General features: G+C 37.3%; 2 protein-coding genes across 2 annotated transcripts in view; one reads left to right on the forward strand and one right to left on the reverse strand.

The window, feature by feature from the left end:
* Nucleotides 1–24,251, reverse strand: part of Ccn — a 78,283-nt gene that overhangs the window by 23,658 nt on the left and 30,374 nt on the right. The window contains exons 2-4 of the mRNA XM_068293094.1: nucleotides 12,752–12,869; nucleotides 4,283–4,381; nucleotides 4,160–4,181 (exon numbers count right to left, since the gene is read on the reverse strand). Of these exons, the coding sequence (XP_068149195.1) occupies nucleotides 4,160–4,181; nucleotides 4,283–4,378 (118 nt within the window). The 5' untranslated portion in view covers nucleotides 4,379–4,381; nucleotides 12,752–12,869. The remainder of the gene's footprint in view (nucleotides 1–4,159; nucleotides 4,182–4,282; nucleotides 4,382–12,751; nucleotides 12,870–24,251) is intronic.
* LOC137579628 (spermine oxidase-like) lies at nucleotides 18,577–20,187 on the forward strand. Its single transcript, XM_068293406.1, has one exon. The coding sequence runs from the start codon at nucleotides 18,578–18,580 to the stop codon at nucleotides 19,997–19,999; it is 1,422 nt and encodes a 473-aa protein (XP_068149507.1). The 5' UTR covers nucleotide 18,577; the 3' UTR covers nucleotides 20,000–20,187.

Consider the following 24,251-nt stretch of genomic DNA (forward strand, 5'->3'; position numbering starts at 1 on the left):
TGTCTTCTATCTATCTTCTATCTATCTTCTATCTACCTTCTATCTATCTTCTATCTGTCTTCTATCTATCTTCTATCTGTCTTCTATCTATCTTCTATCTATCTTCTATCTGTCTTCTATCTATCTTCTATCTATCTTCTATCTATCTTCTATCTATCTTCTATCTGTCTTCTATCTATCTTCTATCTATCTTCTATCTGTCTTCTATCTATCTTCTATCTATCTTCTATCTATCTTCTATCTATCTTCTATCTATCTTCTATCTATCTTCTATCTATCTTCTATCTATCTTCTATCTGTCGTCTATCTATCTTCTATCTATCTTCGATCTATCTTCTATCTATCTTCTATCTATCTTCTATCTATCTTCTATCTATCTTCTATCTATCTTCTATCTATCTTCTATCTATCTTCTATCTATCTTCTATCTATCTTCTATCTATCTTCTATCTATCTTCTATCTATTTTCTATCTAAAAATATATGAAGCTGTCAGGTGCAACTGCTTTTTTTGGTTTTCTTGTCAGCATTCATTAAAATTCTATTTTAATTTTTCATGTGCTTGAATTTAACATAATTAAACAACAACGCAAAAATTCAATGAAATTGTTTATTTATGTATATTTTCCCTGCTGGTTCCCTTGATGTTTGGCTCTTCATTTTTTGTAGTTCTTTTGGTGTTGGGCATTGGCATTTGGATTGGCATTGGCTGAACTGCTTAAGCTAACAAACCTTATTAAAAATTGATTATACTCTCTATACAGGTAATTCAAGTTAAGGTAAAATCAACACAAACACACAAACAGAGAGAGAGAGAGATAAAGAGGAAAAGAGGTATACACATTTGGCAAAACATTCAGACGGTACCCTTAAGGCGGAAGTGAATGCTGAAATTGCAATGTGAGCACTTTTATCTGTTATCTGCTATCTGCGCGCTTGTCCCAATCTCCTCATGTCCCAGCCCCCCAGCATTATAGTCAAAGTACTTAAGCAGTCTTGTGAGTGTGTGTGTGTGTGTGTGTACTCGCTGGCATTTCGGTTACCGAAATAAGAGTAGATCCGCTTCAACTACATGTCATTTTTTATTTTGTTAAAAAGTCCTTGTACATAGTTTTAGCCTCCCCCTCCAGGAAAAAAGAGAAAATAAAGCCAAAAAAGTACGAAGTGAAAGCTGACAAGAAAAGTGTAGCATAATTTTGTGCGCCCAGTGTCTTGTCCCTTTTGTTGGGTCATCAACACACCCCGCACTTCGCATTACCCCTGCATTGTCGTCATGTTTGGGGTCACGTGTGCACAGTTTATTTGTTTTATGCGGCCTGTGTGCCGTGTCCTCACCAGAGAGGGAGAAGACTCCTTCACTTTTGTGTGTGTGTGTGTGTGTGTTTGTTTTACTTAGAGTTTTAGATTTACTTAAGTCGTTGATGACCATGACCAAATAAAGTTTCATTTTGTGCAAAGATTTACAACACTCGAGCGTGTGCGACAAGTTTTGAGTGCCCAAAGGCAAAAATATACAAGAAACAGCAGTCCAAACAAAGGCCACACACGACACACACACATACATATATACCCTCACACAAGAAAGTTTCGAAAAAGGCTTTGGTCAAACGCTGCGTATGCGCAATTTTGTTGCAAATTGTCTATTTGAAGTGTTTACTTGGGCCATCATCATGATAATGACGACGATGATGAGCATCTATGCTTTGAATCATAGGCCAATCGATTTGATTCCTTGGAAAAAAAAAAAACAGAAATTCTCTAAAAAATGAAACCAACAAAATATATATTTTGGGCATTTTTCATTCTTTTTCCTCCTTTTAGGAATAAAAGAAATAAACTTTCAGTTAATGCCAAGCCAGTCTTGTTCCGTGTTTTGTTTGCTCGACATTTCTACACGTATTCCTAAATATGTTGTATAAGTTCTAACAGCGTTCCACATTTTTCGTGTTTCGATAACTTTTCCCACCCAAAAATGAAAAACAAGAAAAAAATACGAAAAATACACAAAAAAATGCAAAAAAAAAATGTTTAAAAAAAGGCAAAAAGTTGAACGAACAAGCTCTACAGTTTAAATAAACTTGTTCCGTTTCGCTCTGGACAATGCATCAACAGCGGATGGAGGTGAATTTGGTGCGGGGCAAGGCAACTTAAGGCGGAATCCATACAACATTCAACAAACAACGTGTAGAGCATTGATATGCGCCCAGGGCACTGGAAAAGAGAGAGAGAACTACGTGCAAGGCCCCCCAAGCTCCTAACCCTAACAAAAAAACCAAAACAGGCTGCCAACTCATGTGCTGCTACACCCAGTTCACACACACACACACACACACACACACACACACACACACACACAAACACACACATGTAGACGCAAACTGTATTGGCATTTGACTCAAAACTTTTGACTTGAATCAAGTGATGTGGTGATGATGTGTTCCCTACTGTTCGGTTACTCTGAGTTTTTTTGTATGTATAAAATTGGTGGTATATATATCATCTATATAGATATATTTGCTCGTAGCTTAATATTTGTTGTAACGCCCTCAAATCGAAAAGTTTTTAGCACAGTTCTCGGACTCTAGTTTAATTTCGAAAAGCTTTGTGCAACACAAAATGTGTGTGAATAAAACCTGAGATGGGGGAAAACACACATACACACACACACACACACACACACACACACCCAAATAACGAACATGTCTCCAAATATTGAACAATAGTTAAACAGAAAAATGAAACCAGCAAAAAAGAAGAGAAAATCAACTAGAAAACAACGAAGCCTTATCGAAGCCGACTTAAAGGACACTCTAGAATAATTGAATTCGAATTAGGTAGAAATCAACTGCCTGAAAAAAGGTTAATTAGATATTAAGTGGAACATTTGTTCGAGGTCTTTCTACATATGCAAATAACCAACATAAGTATTATTTCAAAATAAAAACTCTAAATTCCCAAACTGTAAACATTTGAAAACTTAATATCCTATTCATTTAAAGACTTTCATTTTTTGCTAGGGTATAAAAACCAAGAGATAGAGAAAACACATAACGTGTAAAATGAAAACCATTAAAATCACTTTACTCTTTAGTTAGGCTTTTGAGACTTGGTCCTTTAAGCTTTGCCTGATATAGAGAAGGTATACATATATCCGAGCTAGTAGCATAGGTAAAATGTATGACCAAAGAATTGACAAAGAAAAAAAGTAGACAGAAAAATTACATTTACTTTTGCGCAAGTTTTAATGAAATTTTCGTTTTTTTTCTCCTCAAATGCTTCTGATGACCTGTTTTTTGTTTGTTTTTGGCAAAACCTGAAAAGCGCAAAGTGGAAAGCATAAAGTGACTTTTATTGGTAGCACTGACATCTATTTTATGAATGGAATTTATAGCCTAGAAAATTCTTGTAAGTAAAATATATTCTCTTCACATTTTACATAACAGAGAGAAGTCAAATCGGTTCACTTTACTTTTGAGCAATTCCTTAAGTCTTTATAATTGGGAGTGTAAAAACAAACAAATTCATTGAAGTTTTTAAAAACCTTTTAATCTATTAGTAAAAGTTTTTCATAATTATGACACCTTATGTCTCTTAATTTCTTTTGTTTGTCTAGTAAATGTCACTTTAACCATTTGCAGGTAGATTAATTATTCCACAGTACTAACTGATTCGAATGACTTAAAATTTTTTATTTTTCTTTTGGGCTTTTGGCCCATACACTAAAACAAACAAAAAATTGGTTTGACATGAATATTTATTTGCTCAGCAATACGAAAAATATAATTTAAATTGATGGCCCTGACCAAAAAGAAAAAGTCTGCCAGCTGGCTAAACTCTGATGTGTAGACAGAGGGAGACAGGGCGAGGGGAGGAAGACTTTTTCTTCATTTTGTTGCACTTCAAAAACATTATTCCCGAAAGCGCACACAAATCTGGCCTGGAAAATATATACTTTGGGTCTTTGATTAATGAACCACAAAGCGAAATGTAATTTGACAATTTTCAATTTCTTTGCCAAATTGATTTTGCAAATACTTTTGCCCAAAAGTTGTTTAAACAACATCAACAACACACACACACACACACACACACACAAACAAACCGAAGAAAAGAGCCGACATAAAAAAAGGTAGTTAAGGAAAAAAGTAAATTGAACTTACCCGGATTTGCATGTCTTGGCAACTGATTGAATTGGCAAGTGCATTAGACAAGAAGAAAAGAGCAGTAATATAATATTTATAATATTCATAGGGAAACTCATCAATCGTTTTTGCTACACTCACTTTAATGACTTTAAAGCCCAGACTTAGATTTGCTCCGACTCCAGCAACGAGACTATGACCAAAGATCCCCAACAAAGGCAGCAACAGTATCAGCATTTTCTGTAAACGAAAAGAAAATAACACAGATTGTTAGCAGGCGGGCGGATAGAGGGGGCCGTCTATAGAAACTTGGCAATCTGTATGAAAAATTGAAGGTTCACCCGCAAACAAAAAAGGTCGACTTTATTAAGGTCGATTCGAAATGTCTGGCTTGGCTTTTCCTCTTCCACTCCCACTCCCACTTCCCACTCTCAATCTACTTCTCTTCGTTTTTCTCCTGATTCTCCCTTCTGGTTCTTGTTCTTTGCTGCGGCTAATGGTTACGCCTCCGACCTTAACATCGTCTGTTTGTATTTTGCATTTCAGTTTCGAGTTTTCACGCCTTCGCCTTTAATATTTACGAGTATGATTGTGAAAAAAACAAAATAAGAAGAAAAGTTTCCCCTTTATTTCATTCTTTTTTGCTCTGCTTTTTAATAATTCTTCATTTTTATATTCTTTCCAGAAAAAGAGTACATAAATTTTAGTCAAATATATACATACATACAAATAACGCCGTGTGGAATGTTACTTTATTATATAGCTCTCATAGGAACCGGTCGGACGATGCTTCGGATATACACTGTCATATCTACATATGTATAGGTTGGGAAAGAGTAACACAAAAACTTGCAAGAGTATACCAAATTTCGGCCAGAACGAAGTTTTTTCCCTGATTTCTTGTTCGAAAAAAAGTCCAAATATTCAGTTGAAGTTGCATGTTATTTTCATTAGTTGGTTAGCTTTAAATAAACGAGGAAAGTTTTTATTGACCCCAAGCTTAGATACCCTTACAACACTCCCTCAAACACAAGCTCTCTTTTGACCTAAAATCTAGAAACTTTTTGGAAATTCGCTCATCTTTTTAGCAGGGCATTTTAAACCGAATTCCTAAAATGGCCGACCTTGAGATGAGCGATACAAATATATGAACATACATACATACACATACATACATATATAAGTTGCTTGAAATTTTAGGCCAAAAGCTACAAAATTTGCTTTTATGTTTGTAGACGATTCAAAAGTTAATTAGACGAAGCAAATAATTTGATGAAAACATAATTTTTTTCTCTTCATGCTTCCTTTTCATTTTTTGTTTGTTTGTTTGGTAAGAATATTTAGAAATTCATGGCTTATTAAAACATAAGCAACTGATGATTCTGCTTAATGACAAACTTATTAGCATTTGATATTGTGTTATTTGTTTTATTTATTCTAAATAAATCATCTAAAAATTAATGGAATGCTAATCAATATTCGCTTTTTCTCGAGACTTTAAAATTGTTATACTGAATCGCATTCACATTAATTAAGGTAATTAAGGAGAATATCTGTGAAAAGATGATACTTTAAATTAAGAACCGTTGAGGTGTAATAGATTGCTTTCACACCAACTCAGAACAAAAATAGTTGATAAAATAAAAGAGCAGCTGAAAAGGAAGACTTGAGTAGGACTTTCCGTGTGCGGCTAAAATGTGTAAATTGCAAAGGAAATTGGCTAGATTGCCAATTGTCGTTCCGTACTTTATATACCCTTTCGAGTTTTCAGTTATTCAGACCTTAACTGAAATGGAAGTTGCAAGCCATTTTATTGCTAATTCATTTTAATCAGAGTTACAGACTGACATTTGACCTCATCTTGACGTGTTGATCAAGAATATATATATATGTGTGTTTATATGGCCAAAGATGCTGCTGTCTATGATTTGCACACTACTGACCAAAATTAATATACCTCTTTTAATAAACTGTGAGCAAAGGGAGAAAATGGCCAATTCTCAAGAGTATCCACTGCGAGTTGATTTCTTCCTGTATTATTTGTTTTTTTTTTTTCTTTTCTCACAGCTACTGGAATCGCAATGCATCTCTTGAGTTTTATATATCAGAAGCACAATCAGCAAAATTTTCTTTCTGCTTCAACCACACACTCTTTTTGGAGTTCAATGGAATTTATTCCTGTATTCACTCTGATTGAGCATTTGCTGATAATGTATTCTGATATTCAGATATACACATTTACACATCTTTTAGCCCTGGGACTGGGACTGGTAATTATTCCAGCAGAGTGGATATGTCTGTATGGGTACGTGTATGTGTGTGTGTGTATGTGAATATACAATCAATTTACGCGCTTTTTAATGGTTAAGAGAACGAGCATACGACGTGTTGGCTGGCTTGTTACTCATATATTTTACACAAAAGGCGCAAAAAGCTCATTAAAAAATATTTTTCAGTCATGTGTAAGAATTTTTAAAAAGGTATTTAATTAAACATTTAATAAAAAAAATAAAAAATACAACAATAAAATGAAAACAAAAATAAATAAATAACAAGAAATAAAAAAAGCCGAGGTAAAAACAGTGTGGAGGGGTGTGCGTGTGTGTGTGTGTGTGGTAGGCGATTGGTGGTAGCAATATTGAGGCCGAGGCCGAGGCTGAGACTGAGGGTGTGTAAAGGAACTTGGGCTTAATGCAAAAGATTTCAATTAACGACATGAACGTCATGTGCTGGCTAAATGAATAAAAAGAATAAGTGGGAATGAGGACAATCGCATCAATGAATGCTGCTTCATTAAGGTGCAAGGTCCAGAAGATGCAACAGCAGCAGCAGCTACCCTTCAAGTCCTTGTCGTAATTATTGTAATTACAATGAACGATGAGAATGAAAGTGGTCACAGAGTGAGCGTAGGCAAATGGACAGAAGGCAGAGTCAACAATAATAAAACCCAACGAGCCTTACATGGTAGCAGGAGCAAACGAAAAGGGGACCATCAATGATACCCTCTATAAATGATGGTAAGTACATTAGACTTGAAACCAATTACACAAGCCATTTAACAAGCCGACTAACTAACTAAATGGAATGAAGGTCATTTTCTGAAAACGCAAAGTCTATAAGCATGTTCATTTTGTGTTTAATGAGTAACAAATGAACGATTCTTTGTGTATGTGCAACATTCTTATCTTTTAATTGCTAGAAGAGAGTCGACCAAAGTGGGGCAACATATTTAGCCACATGTTGCACACAAACATACACACACACATACACAAAACGCGCACAAAATGAATGAAAAGTGGATGTGTGAAAACTAACGACCCGACCAGAACCAGAACCAGGACTAAAAATGAGCAGAGCAGACTTTATACTGCTTTATCCTGCTGCCAGGTCTTTGCTCATAATTATGATGAAGAGAGAAATTCATCAACGTTAGAAAGCATCTCTCCATCCCATCCATCTATCCATCTGAGTGCCCAAAAGGCAAACAAGTCAACAAAATTTGTGTGTCACTTCGGAAATGAGCAGAACAAAAAAAAAACCAACAAAACAAAAAATAACAAAAACAAAGATAGATATACTTGGGATAATGCAAAGAAGATTTGAAAAGGGGTGAAAGCAAAATCCAGCAATGATTCAAAGAATGTGAAAAATTCAACTCATAGAGAAGTTTCCAAAATATTCATTAAAATTAATGAATAAATAAAGCTAAAGCCAACCAAACAGGTGTCGGGCATAAAACAGCAAAAAAAAAGAGGAAATGTGTTAATTTAAAGGATTCATTATACATATACAAAATATGCAAAAGAAAATTTCACACTTTTTAGGCCCAAAATCAGTCCCATTTATGACTTACAAAGTTATTAAAAAACCAAAAACAGAAAAGTTGATGACCTTAATGCAAAAACCATAAAATTGATTAATGATGGGCTATTCCGACAATTTGGACCAAAAAACCCAAAAAGGCCTATAAAATTAATGGATATTGTTTAATCATTGGCTCCGAAATTGGCCAAACAAATTAATCTTGTTGAGCAGTTATACATATTTATATCTTTTTTTTTTTTTTTTGCTATTGTCTTTTTTTGCTCATCAGAATGTCACAGAGACATTAACAACTAATAAAGAGCAAAGCTTGAGGTTTAATATGGCAAATTAAGTGACATTAAATGGGCTTTAATTATGCAGGAAAACACCAAAAAAAAAAATAACAGAAGAGAAAAAGAAGAATATGAAAAGCATGAAATCGCATACCATCTGCAAAATCATAGCATACTTTTTTGGGCTGATTGTTTGACTGCTCATCATTCATATGTGAATATTTAAGCCTCTTACTCGACCTCTGGATGGGTGTGTCTATGGGTGTGTGTGTGTGTGGGTGTGGGTGTGCGTATTTGTTTAATGCAACGTAAACGCTTATTATTCAAAACACATACGACAAGACAACGAGCCAAGGCAATGACAAGTCACAGCAGAAGCCGAACGATGACAATAATAATGATAATAATAATAATGATGATACGGATAATGATTATGATGTTGTTTGTTGATGTTGATGCTTTTCTCTGGCGCTTTCATCGTTGATAACAACTCACACGAAAACACCATGATGACAACAATGCTGACACATCGAAAGATTGTCATTCCATCAATTATTCATCCAACACGCAAATCATCAGCAAAACGTTCCAAAAAACCAAAAAAACCAAGAAAGAAGAGAAAAGAACGCAAAAACACATTCCAAAGAGTCATTCCTCTCGCTTTGCCTTGCCTTGGCAGTGTGCAAATGGATTAAAATGGCAGCGCAACCAACAACGTCAACATGCAACACAATGCTTGCCTGAGATGAATGTGTTCCACAGACAAAGAGAGAGAAAGAGCGATAGTGAAAGAGAGAGTCGGAGATAGGGAGAGAGGGTGAAACAAATATTAAGTGATACAATTTGTATTTGGCAACGTTTGCCGCAGGCTCTCAATGAACAACAGAGGCCCAAAAACAAGCACACAAAAAAAAAACAAGAACAAAATAAAGTCCAACGCCATGAATATCTGAGTGTTTTTATTTATGACTGTGCGTCAATATTCTGGCATAGCAGGAGGGTATGGTAGACTGGAAATGGGGCTGGGATGAGGTTGAGTATCTGCTCTATGACACAACTACAACAGAAATCAATCAATTCTATGCCAAACAAAACGAAAGAAAAGCGGAAAAAACGAAAAACGGGGAAAAACTAACAGACGACAAGCCTCACCAACATGCTGAGTAACAATTTGAGTATGTGCCGAATATGTGTGTGAGTGTGTAGGTATGCGTGTGGGTGTGCGTGTGTGGGGAGAGTGGGGGAAGTGTTCATGGAGCAATAAATCGGAGCTTGACATGGTTAAGTGCTTGTGCTTAACAAAAGGCTTAGGCTTAGAAGAGCTTGAGAGTGAGAGAAACACAACGAGAAAGACAGACAGAGAAAGAGAGAGAGCGAGATAAATGAAAGTTAACGCCCAGATCTAGGGTGGGAAGTAATCAACGTGTTTCAATCGGAATCTTCAAGGAATCAGGAATATTCTGTCATAAATTTGGATTTGTGGTGAAACAAATCTGCAGGCCTGTTGGCCATCCGAATTATTGAATTTCAGTATGTAATCAATTGAATAATATATTCCTTTCAATATAAATGAAAATACGAATTCATTTATTTACAAAATCGCTTGAAAACTTATTTATTACCATTACAAATATTTCTAAAAATCAACAATACACCAAAATAATATTAATATGGGTACTAGGCCATGCAGGTATACATGGAAATGAAACAGCGGACTAGCTACTAAACAAGCACACAAGTTTCCAAAATATAATAGAGCCCAATATAAATTTCAGAGATGGAATTAAATACATAAAAGCCCTCTTCAATAATTACAATAAGAACAATTGGCAACAAACATCAGATCACTATAAGACAGTTAACGCACAAATAAAAATCAGTCAGTCCCAAATAAAAGTGGAATCTGGTGTCAGACGTGCGTACATCATTTATTTCCAAAGACTTAGATTTGGACACACTATCCTCACTAATGTATTCCTATTTAAAAAACAACCACCACCGCAATGCGCACAGTGTAACAGGCGCAACACAGTTCTACATAAGTAGAACTCACAGAATGTTAAAAGTATACCTCAATGAGAAAAAACGTACCTTTCCTCAAACCTTAACTCAAACGTCCTATGCATAAAAAATTGTTTATGTGAAATAGATCTTTATCATCTTCTATAACCCCAAAAAGTAAAAACATATCTATACTATATTACTATACATATATCAAAAATTGTTTACCAATAATGCTTGCAAACAAAAGCTATTATTCTTAAACCGGATATATTGTAAAGTCCGTTTAAAATTTACAATTCAAATCCTTTAACTTTCTGATTTAAAGCTTGATTTTACAAAATCTGCACGTATTGGGCTGTAAAAACCAAGTTCTTATTCAAAGTACCCAAATTAGCAGGGGCACATCTCAAATTCAAGTCAATGAATGAATGTAGGATCGCAGTATGAGCAGTAGTAGAGATGACTTCAAGCAAGAATCGAAATCGATAGAACATCAATATGAAACGATATACGATGCATGAGGAATACAGATTCTAGCAGTAAGTCTGTGGAGTAGAGTTAGTCGGAAATGACGAGCTTAGAGAGTCTGTTGAGTTGCGTCTAGACTCTAGAGTCGATAGAGTCTAGAGATTGACTCGTTGAGTTGCGTCTCGAAGTGTGTATGCAGTACGTTCGGAGAAACATGGTGAAGTTATGTAAAGCTTTATTGTTAACATACTAATCAGACTAAAATATTAAAATAAAGCTATTCAAATCAAACCAGTGTGTAAATATAATATCCAGAAGATAGAGATTGGCCAGGTCTATAGATTTTCACAATGCTTTCCTCTCTTAAAACAAAATCTGAAAACATAATGGGGTTAAGTTAAAACTTCGAGCCTCATTTATCAGAACTAAAATTAAATTTCCTGCTATTTTATTTAGCTCCAAGCCAAAAGAGTTTTGTTTTTAATAGACTAACTTATGACCCAATGGTGGCCAAAAATTAGCAGAATTAGATGCCTGGTGCTTAGACAACATACGCTCCCAATACCTTTCTCTATCTCTATCTTCTTTCTTGGAGTCTATCTTCAAAAATCGTTGACTTAATTGACTTGCTGCCCATTTTTGCCACACTCAGAGGGAAATAGGAAGATTTTGGGTGGTGGGGTTGGGGTAAAACTCTTTTATCTTAACGCGAATCACTTTACTGGTATAAATTTCATTTTCAAGTTAATTGAAATTCATTTGAGCAAATCAAATTAAGTCAAAAGTGTATCCTGTCGCCAGGGTACATGACTTTCTCTCTTCGAACAAAGACCTGACTGCCTGCCAGGCACAAAGTGATTCATTCATAACGATAAATTAAGACAAAAAAAACAAAACCTAGAGGAGAGAAGATTGGGATGTCTGAGGTGGAGGTTGAGAGTTAAAAGGAGAAGGAGCACGCCCTGGGGACATACTTTTATTCAAACTTTATGCCAAGCTATTGTCACGGCAATATCCTTTCTAGCATCACGTACCCCCCTACACACTGGCTCACACACTCGCGCGCATACACACACATGCACGCATAAATCTCCTTGATTCACATTTGCCAACGTCCTCCTTCTGGCCACGAGGCCACCATGGACGTGTCATGCTCAACAGCAACAGTTTGCTTTCCTGTTCTCTCTGTATTGTGTGTTTTTGCCTTTTTATCAGCGTTAAGTTTAAGACAAAACTGAATTGGAATATATCTCGCAAATCGCAAATAAATAAATTAAGGTTACAAATCTCTAGAAATGAGAGTCAGAGACGAGAAGAGATGTAGGTGCCAGAGAGGCTGGTGCCAGAGCAGGACCACAGTCAGACCAAAGTTTGTTTAAATCGAAATGAAATAGTGACACAGGCGCTGCCATAAAACCAAAAGCAAATAATACAAAGAACAGAACAGAGCAGAACAGAGGCAAGAAACCAGCGCCCAGCTCAGCTCAGCACAGGCCAGCCCAGCCCAGTTTGGTTTGGTTCACTTCAGTTCAGGCACAAAAGGAAAAAAAGGTTAAGACAAATATTTAACCAGACGCCCTAGGATGCGAATGTGAATGCGGAATGGAGGATGTTGGAGCAACAGAAGTTCTGGCAGTTAGTCTGTATGTAATTACCAGGCGAACTTCACAAGTACAGCTGCTCCTAAGTACATACATATCTATGTATATAATCATATGTGTCTGTCCCTCTCTCCCTTCCTTTCGCTCACGGTCTACGTGTGTGTGTGTTACGTGGCTTTATGCTTAAATAAACATTTGTCCCCATGCTCAGTCTTCACTTCCTTCTTCTCATTCACATCCTTGTTTTCCTCATCGTCCTCGTGGTCGTCTTTTCTATTTAGTTTACATAGCACCCGACGGCAGTCAGTTTGCCTGGTCAAAGCCAAATCGTTGATTGCATAAGTTGATGGCCAACACATGTCCAAGATATATAGTGTCGATATAGTTGAGTCTACCCTCTAGACTTTTTCTATGACTCTGTGTGTGTGTTGCTTACTTACGTGTTGTTGGTGTTGTCGTTTTGGTGTTGGTGTAGGTGGTATTCGACTCTAATGATGTCTGCCCAGGTTGCATTGGCTGCCTTCTCCAAGGCTCGCTGAATCTGCTATAGCACCGTTTCTAAAACGAAAGAGAAAAAGAAAATTAAATTTATACTCTCCAGACTTTTTTACTTTGATGGCATTGATTGCTTTATTGAGATACATGGAGGCTATAAGTGCAAAACCAAGGTAAGTAGCATTTTATCTACAAGATATTTCACAGTTTACGCTTGATTGTCTCATAGGCAAACGCCAATTGGCCCTGCTTTTGCTTTTGACTTGCTTTCTTAAAGCGGGAAAAATATAAAAACGAAATTTATGTGATTGCATATCATCAAATCATTGAACTTTGCCACTCTTACAACTGAAGCTCGCAACATTTCTTAAGAAATTAAGCTTTAAATTATGTTTGTTGCAATATGCAGTATACTTTCACAACTCTCGAGGTAGAAGCAGCTCACATCTCTCAGGGAGGGCCTCCATTACTATTAGAGATGTCAAGATACTGCCATCAAAGTAAGAATTACTAAACGGCTAATAAAGAGTTTTGTAAACTTTAGTCACAATTCGAAGTTAGTGGAGAAACTAAACACTTCAATAGAGAATATAAACTATCCCACAGTGCTTGGATCTATCTTAGATTAGTGGGGAAGCAATTTAATTAGTTAAATGTCCATTTAAGCTCTTGAGTAATGACTTGAAATTGAAGTACTACACATTTTTTTTGCCCCTTTTTGTTTTGTCGATTATTTAAACGCTTTCAAATTGGGTTGCATATGATAAAACTATGTTAACTTTAATATAATTGCCAATATTTGAATTTCAATTGATCATTTCGTTCGACCCAATCAATCAAATGGAAGATTTGTCAAGAGATTTTTTTCGGGGTTTTTACCTTCTATTTTCTTTCTCAAAAACCGGAACATTAATCAAAATGATTGCAGAAAAACTGCAATTGTCAATTAAAAGTCGTACTCAATGTATAGTACGTGTCGCAACGATAGAGACAGATTGAGAGAGAAAAATAAAATTGACAAGAAATTGGAAAACCGAAAAATGTCAATGCAAATATCTGACAGGTTTTAGTTCTGGGAGTGTGTGTGTGTGTGTGTGCCTTATATATAAATCCTTGGCCATCATTAACAATGCCATAAGCAAATGACAGGACATAAAACAGAGACGAAATCGAAGATGAGGCTTGAGAAACATTTTTATTAAATTGTTTTTCCTCTACGAGTTTCGTTTTAGCTGCTCCTGATGCTGAAGCTGCTGCTGCTTGTTGTTTGGCAAGGTGTTTGTTATCGTTTGTTATATTGCTTGTTATGTAATGTAATTTATACACACGCATACACACACACACACATACACCCAAACACATGTACACACACATAGACGAACCAAATACAAATACAATGTCATAAACGCCAAGGACACAAAGGCAATTCCGCATGACATTACACGCAGACAAAACAAACGTCGCAACAATGCGAATAAGCAGAGAAAAAGAGAAGCAGTGGAAGCGGAAATCAGGAGGCGGGAAGCGACTAAAAGCCAAAAAGTACGCGTTTGGCATAAATGATAAGCTGGGCAACGCACACCCAAACCCACACCCACACCCACACTCACGCACATACAATGGAACTGGGGGCATGGTCATGGGCCAGACATGCGACCAGCTCGAGGACCAGGACAACGACCAGGCAGAGGCTCCCACAATGCGTTGCTTGGTTGACTTTTGAATACTTAACAGGATAATGAAATGTCAAAAGTGCGCAGGCGGCACAGGAAAGCGTGTTGTCCTGCCCTTGTCCCCCATGTTGTCCTGCTCATAATGTTGTTGCTGTTGTATTTTATTTGTGCCATGCCTAAGTGAACGTCATGGCGTGCCGCGCGCATTAAATCATAAAAAAAAAGAAGAAAAGCAGCCGATATGGCTCAGAGGGAGGAAAAAATCCAAAAAGTATGACAAAATATATCCACATGGTATAAGCAAAATTCCAAATACCCTACAATCAAGCGGAAACTATACTTAAGTCACGGAATTCAATTATAAAACAACCAAAACACAAGTTTTCATAAGTAAGCCCTTTATGATGGATCATTGATAAGAATAATACTTTCAATTTCGAGTGTTTGGAATTGTTTATAGCCAAGTTAATGATAATCCGCATATACCCTTCCATGGGACATGAAAACCTCACAAATATGAATGAAAAATGTGATATACCAGAAAGTGGTGCGACCGCACCTCGCTCAGGATGTGCCAGGATGGTTTTTTTTTTGGTAGGCAGGACATTTATGTTTACATAAATTTAAATTGACACAAATGCGTTTTGTCGTCAGACCATATCTTCCCCTCCTCTCTCTTTGTCACCAGCATTGAATTTCCAAAATATGTGTGTATATATGTATATGGGTTTTTTTTACAGTGAAATATATAGAAAAAACAAAATGATAAACTTCATAAATTATGACAGTTTTATGCTGCTCTGCTTTCACTTTATTTATTTGTCCTGATTGCCCGGTCCCATGCAAGAGGGAGAATTAAAAATTTATTTATGCAATTTGGCAGCTATTATAACACTCTCTATATAGTCGTTCTCTCTCTCCCTCTCCATCTTACTCTTTCTCTTTCCCTCCATATTTGGCAATGGAAAATTTTAATCAGTAGGTAACTGAAAGTTACCAACGAAACTTTTGTCTAACAAAATGGTTCAGATTCTGAATAGAATGTAGCATTTTTTTGTTCTTTGTTAGCCAAAAGTTGGTAGTTGCTTCGTTTCGTTTTGGTTTTGTTTCTTGGTCGAATAATAAAAGTTGACCTAGCCAATCAATGTGAAAGAGAATTAAACACTGTAATCAATAAAATAAATGACCAAAACAATTCGCCAACATGGAATGGGTGAGATAGGGGGGTTAAAAGGGATTTCCCGCTGGGGGGTTTGGACCATGTTTTTAGCCATTATAGATGTTTGAAATAGATACAGAAACTTGGCAAATAGTTGCTTATGGCTCGGCCTGGCCTGGCCCTTGTCGGGTATAATTAAGGGTATAGTTTAGAAATATGAAAGGTACTTCATTGTTAACTTTCAATTATAAACTCGAAAACTTCAACTCTTAAATGATTAGTTATTAAGTATATAATAATTATTAAAGATCATTATTAGTATTGGAGCTTGAAAAAACCAGCTTGAAGGTTTAAGGGTTTCTCTTTAAAGGTTTTTTTTAATATTTTGAAATTTGTTTTATACATAAAAAGACATAAAGACAAGCTTAAGTGATAGTTTTCATCGGCTGTACTTTACTTGACTGCAAACTTAAATTTACCAACTAAAGATTATAATTTTTATATTTTCCATAAAAGAAAATTGACTATGTGAAATGTTAGATTTATTTGACTTTATTACCCTTGAGTCACTCTGCCTACTATTGTGTTCTTACGGTCCGTCGCCCTTGGCATCTTCATCTTCATTTGGCCACACACAACCAACACACTAAGCCAAAATAATTATAGCAGCCCTTATTCAATTGAGAACAAAAGGCACCCACACACACCGAGAGGAAAGAAGTTGGTCTCCATTCCTATTTCTATTATCCAAGCTCTCTTTTCTTATATGTATTTTGGCATTTTTATTAATTAGGTAAATTGACCAAGTAATACTACAACACTTCAAGCAAATATACACACCCACGTATATATGTATACGCTCACATACACACACAGAGCAAACACTTGGTTAATTTAAAGTGGGCAGCATTTGGTTATTTCATTGCCTGAAGTATAGCCTGGTTTTTCTATATTCTGTGTGTGTGTGTGTGTGTGAGTGCGTACTAGGAGTGGCGAGGGCAAGTAAAATTTTGCTTAATAAACTTGGAAATGCTTTCTCCCCATTGCCTGTCTACTATTCTACTTTCATTAGAAACCTTACTTGGACATTTGTGTTTTGTAATTGAAATGAAATTAAGCAAATTACAAAATTACAATCCAAAAACAAAATTATGATTTACTCCCGACCCTTTTCCATTCCCACAACAGCTCTCTCCTTTTTGCTCGTCCTTTTTCCGCTTGTTTGAGAAACAAATTGCTAAACTTTTCATTGTTTTTCCATTATTGGCTTATCGTCGGTTTTTGGTTTTGTGTGTGATTTGTTTATTGACTTTTCATGTTGCCGCCAATTATGTCGATAATTTTACACCATGGCCAAAAAGTAACATAACTTATGTATATACATATATATGTACGAGAGTCGAAAATACAAAACTTTTGCCACAAAATCTCAATAAGAAAATATGTGTGAATTATACACACCATGGCTGCCGGCTTCGCCGATGCCGCTCTCCTATTGGAGAGGCTCACGCAAATTTTCCAAATATTTATACACCTAAATAGATTTGATGGCATAATTGAAATTTGTTGTTATTGCCAAGGCCACTTTTGCCGATTCGCTCTTCGTTCTTCAATAGTCTCTGGCTCTGTTCTTGTTATGTATACAATTTGCATAAACTCATTGCTTGAATGGTGGCGCAATGGCAAAAGTTTATTAAAAGGCAACGTCGTCATCGTTGTAGTCATCGTTGTTGGCCTCGTTGAAAGTTTGCCGCCTGCTAATAACAATCAGGACAACACAGAGTAGAGTAATAATGATGAAGGTCCTTTTCAAATTCTGACACATAGCTGCAGGGAAGCTTGGCATTTGTCCCTCTGCTACTCCCACTCCTATTCACATCTTCGCATCCCTCGTCTATCTACATCTCTCAATGTGTATGTTTGAGAGAACAAGCCAACTTTTGTCATGCTACAATTTTTGATAATTTAACTTTATTTTTTTTAGGCGTCTCATACCCATCAATTGTCTATAAAACGGGGTATAAGCACACAGCAAACTAGACAGACAGACTCAATTATCTAATTGAAGTCTTTGAAGTTATCCAAATTTAGTAATATAATTGAAGAGAGATTCTAATTGCGAAATTTAATTCAGATCTTGTAAAACAAACTAATTTTTGGGTGGCAAACCTCGGAGAATTTAATCTCAACTTGGACCACACATCAATAGGATAACCAAGAGTCGACTCTCTAACTCGAGGACACAAGATGTTTTCTCTCATGTTTTTCGCTTTATTTGGCTTTTGTGTCAGTGGAAATTTGATTTGTAACAGCAACTTTTGGCTGACTTTTAGCATGTTGCAAATGTTCAATATTGGCCAGAATGAGATGAATGAAACAAAATGGCTTATTTCTGTTGAAGCTAACAATTAGAGCAGACTAAAATGCAATCGAGATAATAATCTTGGTAAGCAAGTAATGGGCAAATTTAAACTGAGATATTCAAAGTTCACATTGAATGGAAAATTTTGTTTTTATTTTAAAGCCAATTTCCTTTGGGATTAATTCTCTTTGTCTTGAAAATGATTTGTTGAAGTTTCGTTCGAGATTAAGTCCAGCCAAAGAAGCAAAATGTTTATATTATATGCCCAAGCTCGACAAACTGATAAGTAAAAGTTATGCAAAATACTCATTATATACAAATATACTATGCAAACATGCATTTTTGAATTGATAAAGTGAGAAACCGCAACTACAAAAATGACCTTGGGTGGTTTAAAATAGATTGCGACTACTTCATTGTTATCAAAAGATGTAACGAAAAACTGCATAATGAATGCACTGAAGTAGGTCAACCGCAATGCCATGTCGATAATGTTGAAAAGTTTGCTTTGTAGCCAAAAACCATTTAAAAAGGCAATTGCTACATTCTTTGCCAAAGCATTTGGTCAGACAAAACTATGAGTAAAACGAAGGAAACGGCTCGCATTGTAATCGTTGGAGCAGGAGCTTCTGGCATTGCAGCAGGCACACGACTCCTAGAACAAGGATTTCGCAATGTTTTACTGCTCGAGGCAGAGGATCGTCTTGGTGGTCGCATTTGTAGCATACCATTTGCTGATAGTCTTATGGATTTGGGTGCTCAGTGGTGTCACGGTGAAAAGGGCAATGTGGTCTATGAATTGGTCAAGGATCTCAATTTGCTAGAAAGGACAGGTGATTATTACAATAATGTGCAATTTGTGCGTTCCAATAAGGACAAAATTGTTGCTGAACAGAGCAAAATATTCTTTGAGATCGCTGATAACTCCATACCCAACAAAAGGACTGAATTCCATGGCTCTGAGGGTGATTATATTAAACTAAAATATTGGCAGGAAATAGACAAGCAATCGCCATCAATTGATAATACACTGGCCAAAGAGTTTTTAGAATCCTTTCTAAAATACGAATGCTCTGTCGATGGCTGTGATCATTTGTTTGAGGTCTCGAATCGTAATCATAAAGAATTCATAGAAAGTGACGGTGATAATTTGCTTCATTGGCGTGACAAGGGCTATAGAACATTTCTTAGGGTTCTTATGGATGGCAAGGAGAATCAACCAAATGATCTGGGCAAGCTAAATGGAAGAGTTCTATTCAATAGACGCATAGCTGAAATAAAGTGGTCTCAATGTGATGAGCTTATTTTACGCTGTTGGAATGGTGAAATTATTCAGGCAGATCATATCATTTGTACAGTCTCACTTGGTGTCCTTAAGGAACAGCATTCGCAGCTTTTTGCACCTCCATTACCAAGAAGCAAAGTACGCGCCATTGAAGGTCTCAAATTGGGGACTGTAGATAAATTTGTTATGGAGTTTCAGGTTCAACCATTACCCGCGGATTGTGTGGGTTTCAATTTTCTATGGTTAGAGAAAGACCTGCAAGAAATACGTTCAACCGAATGGTTTTGGTTGGAAAGTGTTGGCTCGTTTCATCGTGTCTCCCATCAGTCGCGCTTACTCGAAGGATGGATAACCGGCCAACATGCTCGGCATATGGAAACACTCACAGAGGAGAAGGTTTTGGAGGGTCTACTTTGGTTGTTTGGTAAATTTCTTAGCTTCCATATACCGGAACCAAAACGTTTCATACGCACTCAATGGCATGCCAATCCCAATTTCCGTGGCAGCTATAGCTTCCGAACAACTTTGGCTGATGACCTAAATATTGGGCCATGGGATCTGGAGGCCCCCATAATGGATTCATTAAACATATATCCCAAATTGCAATTTGCCGGCGAGGCCACAAGTAAAACACATTTCGGCACTGTCAATGGAGCCACTGAGACGGGTTGGCGTGAAGCCGACCGCTTAAGCCAATGCTATACCACTACTTGATGTCTGACTACTAATTTCACACTCAAAGCGGAGTTAAAGAAGCGAGTACTAAGACAAAAATCTTCGTAGGGTGTGCTTTAGTAAAAGTAAGCGAGCGATTTAATATACGACTTCACCCTTATGATTTGAAGTTGTTTTTCTGTGTAAAACTTTTGTGTCCGCAAATAAAAATCTTTCTTTGCTACAAATCGTTCTAGAATTAACTCTTTTTATCGTTATTCTTGTTAACTTAATTTGTATCTTTTTATTTTTTTAGTTTGCATTTGAAACTTTTTTATTACATTCCCCTAAGATGAGTGCCTAATGCTAAAGGCACAGGAACATTTTGCAGTTCCCCCTACCCCCAACTTCATTTCAGCCCTTAAACAACACCAAGTCCAAGTCATTTAATGTGCTTACATTCATTTCGTTTTAAAATCTCTGATAAAGTGGCAAACGCTTTAAGCCAGGTCCTTTGGCCCCTCATCTCTGTCTCACCAGGCAGCACCTATACTTTTTTTCTTTCTCTTTTTTTCTTTTTTTCACTTCTTGTTCTAATGGCAACACGCAAAGTTGTCGCCGTGTCGCGACGACAAAACGCAATTCTTTACACACCGAGCTCTCGTCTCGTTTTACTTCTGGTTTTCACTTCTTTGGTTTTCCTTATTTTGCTCCCTTTTTCACTTTCCTGTCGCGGCCTGTGTGTGTGTGTGTGTGTGCCTTTTTGTGTGCTTCCTGTGTTTTGTACGCGTTTTCTAGATTACTTTTATAAGTGAATTTGTTGCGGTTTTCCGCAAAATTTACAAGTACGTGAGAAAATTAGAGCTTAGCTTGTTGCGCTGCCGCATTTGGCTTTTCTTTATTTTTTATTCCTCTTTCGTTCTGTCTCTCTCACTCTGTTTTTTGTATTATTATTATTTTGGCTCAAATTCCTGTTGCTTGTACTTGTATGTGTGTGGGTAGGTGCTTGTGATTATTATGCGGCCACTTCCGGCTTGTGGCTTAAGCAAGCAGAAGCCAACACTGCGTATGCGCAATTTGACAGCGAATAATATTTTATTACTAATACGCCGCGCTGCAAGCAATTGCCGTGCAAAATGAGAATGGCAAAGAAAATTAGCAAGTTCATTATTTGCTTAGCCATCGCCTTTTGCCAATTTAACGCCAATCCTAAATACGACTAGCTTAGTTCACACAGTTACACAGACAGACAGACAGACATGCTGACATACAGACTCAGAAACAGTACGAGTGAAAGAAATAGAGATAGAGAGAGTTTTCCCTCGCGATGCTTAGCTGACAAGAAAATAAATTCGATGGCTGACTTGAAAATAAAGTTTCATTTTTGCAAGCGAACAAGACAAAGTTTTCGCCAGCTGCCCCTTCCCCCAAAAGTCCTGCTTCTTCTGTTAGCCCTCATACCTAGCATTATGCGTCTCTTTCCTTTCACCGCTCTCTTTCGCTCTCTTTTTCCCACTCTCTGTCTGTCTTTCTTTTTCTTTCTGTTTCCCTCTGTTTGTTTGGAGGGCGGCCTGGCTGTGGTTTTGTCTGTATTTGCAGAATTGTTAGTTTCACGCTTTGTTTGTTGAGATTAGCTGGCAGTGCTCAGAACATATAGACACACACACACACACACGCACTCACTCCATCTAAATTTTCCCCTGTATCTCTCTGTGATGGATAAGGTGGTGAAGGTGGCGATGGTGGTGGCGGTGGTGATGGTGGTGATGGTGGGCCTAACCCAGACAGACCTCCATGCCATGCTCTGCTCTTTTCGCAAACGCACGAAATAAAATTGTGCAGCTTACTTTACTTTATTTGTGGCAACTTATGCGTTGCCATGCCACACCGTGTAACTACTACACCTTGCTCCATGAATGCTCTCCATATGATATGAGGTCACATCAGATCAGAGAGAGGGAGACGGTGGCAGTAAGTTTGGATCCATTGCATAGACTCGAAATATTTTCAAATTCCCTATTGAGCAATATTAAAGTTTTAAACCAAAATTCATTTGAATTTTTGATTCGTGTTGGTATCAAATAAAGTTGGAATCTGAAATGAAATACAATTTGTTTTTGATTCGAGTTTAATTCAATCAAAAGGGAACTATTTTTTTGATTTTCCTTTCAAGTTAACTTGAAATTGATGGAGAAAGATTTTTAACTTTGACTACTTTGACTGCTAAGAAAGTTGTTTATTTAGGAGTTCATTTTTTTCCTCCATTTTTTTGATTTGATTGCAGTTTAATTGACTCTCCTTTTGGCCATTATAAAGCGCATGAAACTCATCGTTAATTAAGTGTATTGACGTGTGAAAGAAGTGAGAGTATTTAAGTGTCGGATCAAGTACTTTTCTACACAAAATTGTATTTGCTTTATTTGCCGTGTTTGTTTGTTTGTACTTTTCCCATTTCTTTTTTGTTTCTCCATTTTTCTGGGTGTTTTTTTTTTTTTTTTTTTTTTGTTTTTGTGGCAAAGAAAAGTTTGCACGTGAAAATTTTGTTCACATGTCTTCCTCAATTGTGGGTTAAATGGCGGCGGAATGTGTGGAGGGATGGAGGGAGGATAGTGTAGAGTATGGCCAAAAATTCGCTGGCGTGTGAAAAATTGATGCTGTTGCTGAAGTTTTTGGCTTTTTGAACTGACAGCTGCGATTTTTATGCGACGCAGCCGTTGGCATTATCGTCCTCGTCCGCGTCCACAGGACGATGGTACGAAACTAGAAAAATAATTGTAATTGTGAATTGTGTGAGTGTAGCGAGACATCCCCAAAAATCGCCCAATCCCCTTCATCATCCATCTTCTCCAGTTATTACCACTAGTTTCCCTCCCACCTGCCCACTCCCCCCATTCTTGGAACATTAATAAGCATAATTTCGCACAGTTTTTGCGATTCTGTTTCTGTTCTGGTTGCTGTGTTTGAGTTTTGGATTTTAGGGTTTTGTTCGGGGTTCGTCTTCGTGTTCGTGTTTGTGTTTGCGGCGTGTTAAGTGAAATTATTTTGCTTTGCCACCCGTCTGAGCGATGGATGGCTTTCGAAATGCGGGATGAGTGTTGTTTAGTTGGGCTCCTTAGCGATGCTCGATGTTATACATACAACTGTTCTTGATGGGGGCTAAAAGCAAGTTTTATTTTTGGTGTTGAGATTTTTTTTCAAATTGCTGGCGCTGTTATTTGTGAGTTAATGAGAATTTATTGTTAATTGATGTGTGAGGAACATTATAATTAACTATAATATCCCACACAACAAGCCAGCAACAACACAATCAAGCGGTGCAAAGGATGCACCAGATACAAGATATAGCCGAGACACAAACCAAACGTACGATATACGACCGAATCCGCTGCTGATGGATCGAAGTGGCATACGATCAAACGTGGCCAGTCGAACCACACGCAACCGGGAAGATGCGTGGGAAGCATAATGCAAGAAACCGATATGCACACACATGCGATGGGCAACCAAGTCCAATATGGCTCGATCCCATGATTTACGATCAAACATGACCGATCGAACCACATGCGACCGCTGGCAATTTCGTACAAGCGGGAAGATGCGTGGGGGGCATGCATGCATTATATGAAACGATAATGGTTTGTGCATTGCATAGGGGAATATGCGAACCGAAGGGGGAGGGATGAACGATAGGGAAGCCCTCTATCTGATAGATACGATATACGTATGAAAGTGCATTGCAGGGGAAATTAAACGAGTGCACACAGCACGCGTGCATCGCGACCCATATCACTGTTAGTCAACTAAGCTACATACGTCTTTTATTTCCTGTAAACACATTTAGCCATGTAAGCAACTTATGTTTATGCGACCCTAGCAAAATATGTGACCCAAGACACACTAGGTACTTCACTTCCCTTTTCTAGCATAAGCACTTTTTAGCCTAGCCATTCTTTGAATACTGCCGGTAAGCAGAATTCGCCGGAAGAGGCGACCCACTTCTGACACGATCCCAACGCCGCTGCCAACAGCACGACGCCGCAGCCAGCGCCCTATGGGCATCTCGGGATATATTTAAGGGACCACGCTCGACAGAGCCGGCAGTCTTAGTTTAGACGTGGAACTAATTGACTCAAGTATACAAGTCATGATCAACCAAGGGAGTTTTTAAGGCCTTACGAGTAACCTTAAAGGCTCAGACTAGTGAAACAAACAAGTGAAAGGATCAAGAAAAGTCAGAATAATTCGAGACGGCCTTATGAGTAACCTCTCAAATTATCCTGTAACCAGCAAGTCCTTGGAATAGGACTAAAAC

The sequence above is a fragment of the Drosophila tropicalis genome, unplaced genomic scaffold (assembly GCF_018151085.1).
Source record: "Drosophila tropicalis isolate 14030-0801.00 unplaced genomic scaffold, ASM1815108v1 contig_1190, whole genome shotgun sequence".
NCBI classification, from domain to species: Eukaryota; Metazoa; Arthropoda; class Insecta; order Diptera; family Drosophilidae; genus Drosophila; species Drosophila tropicalis.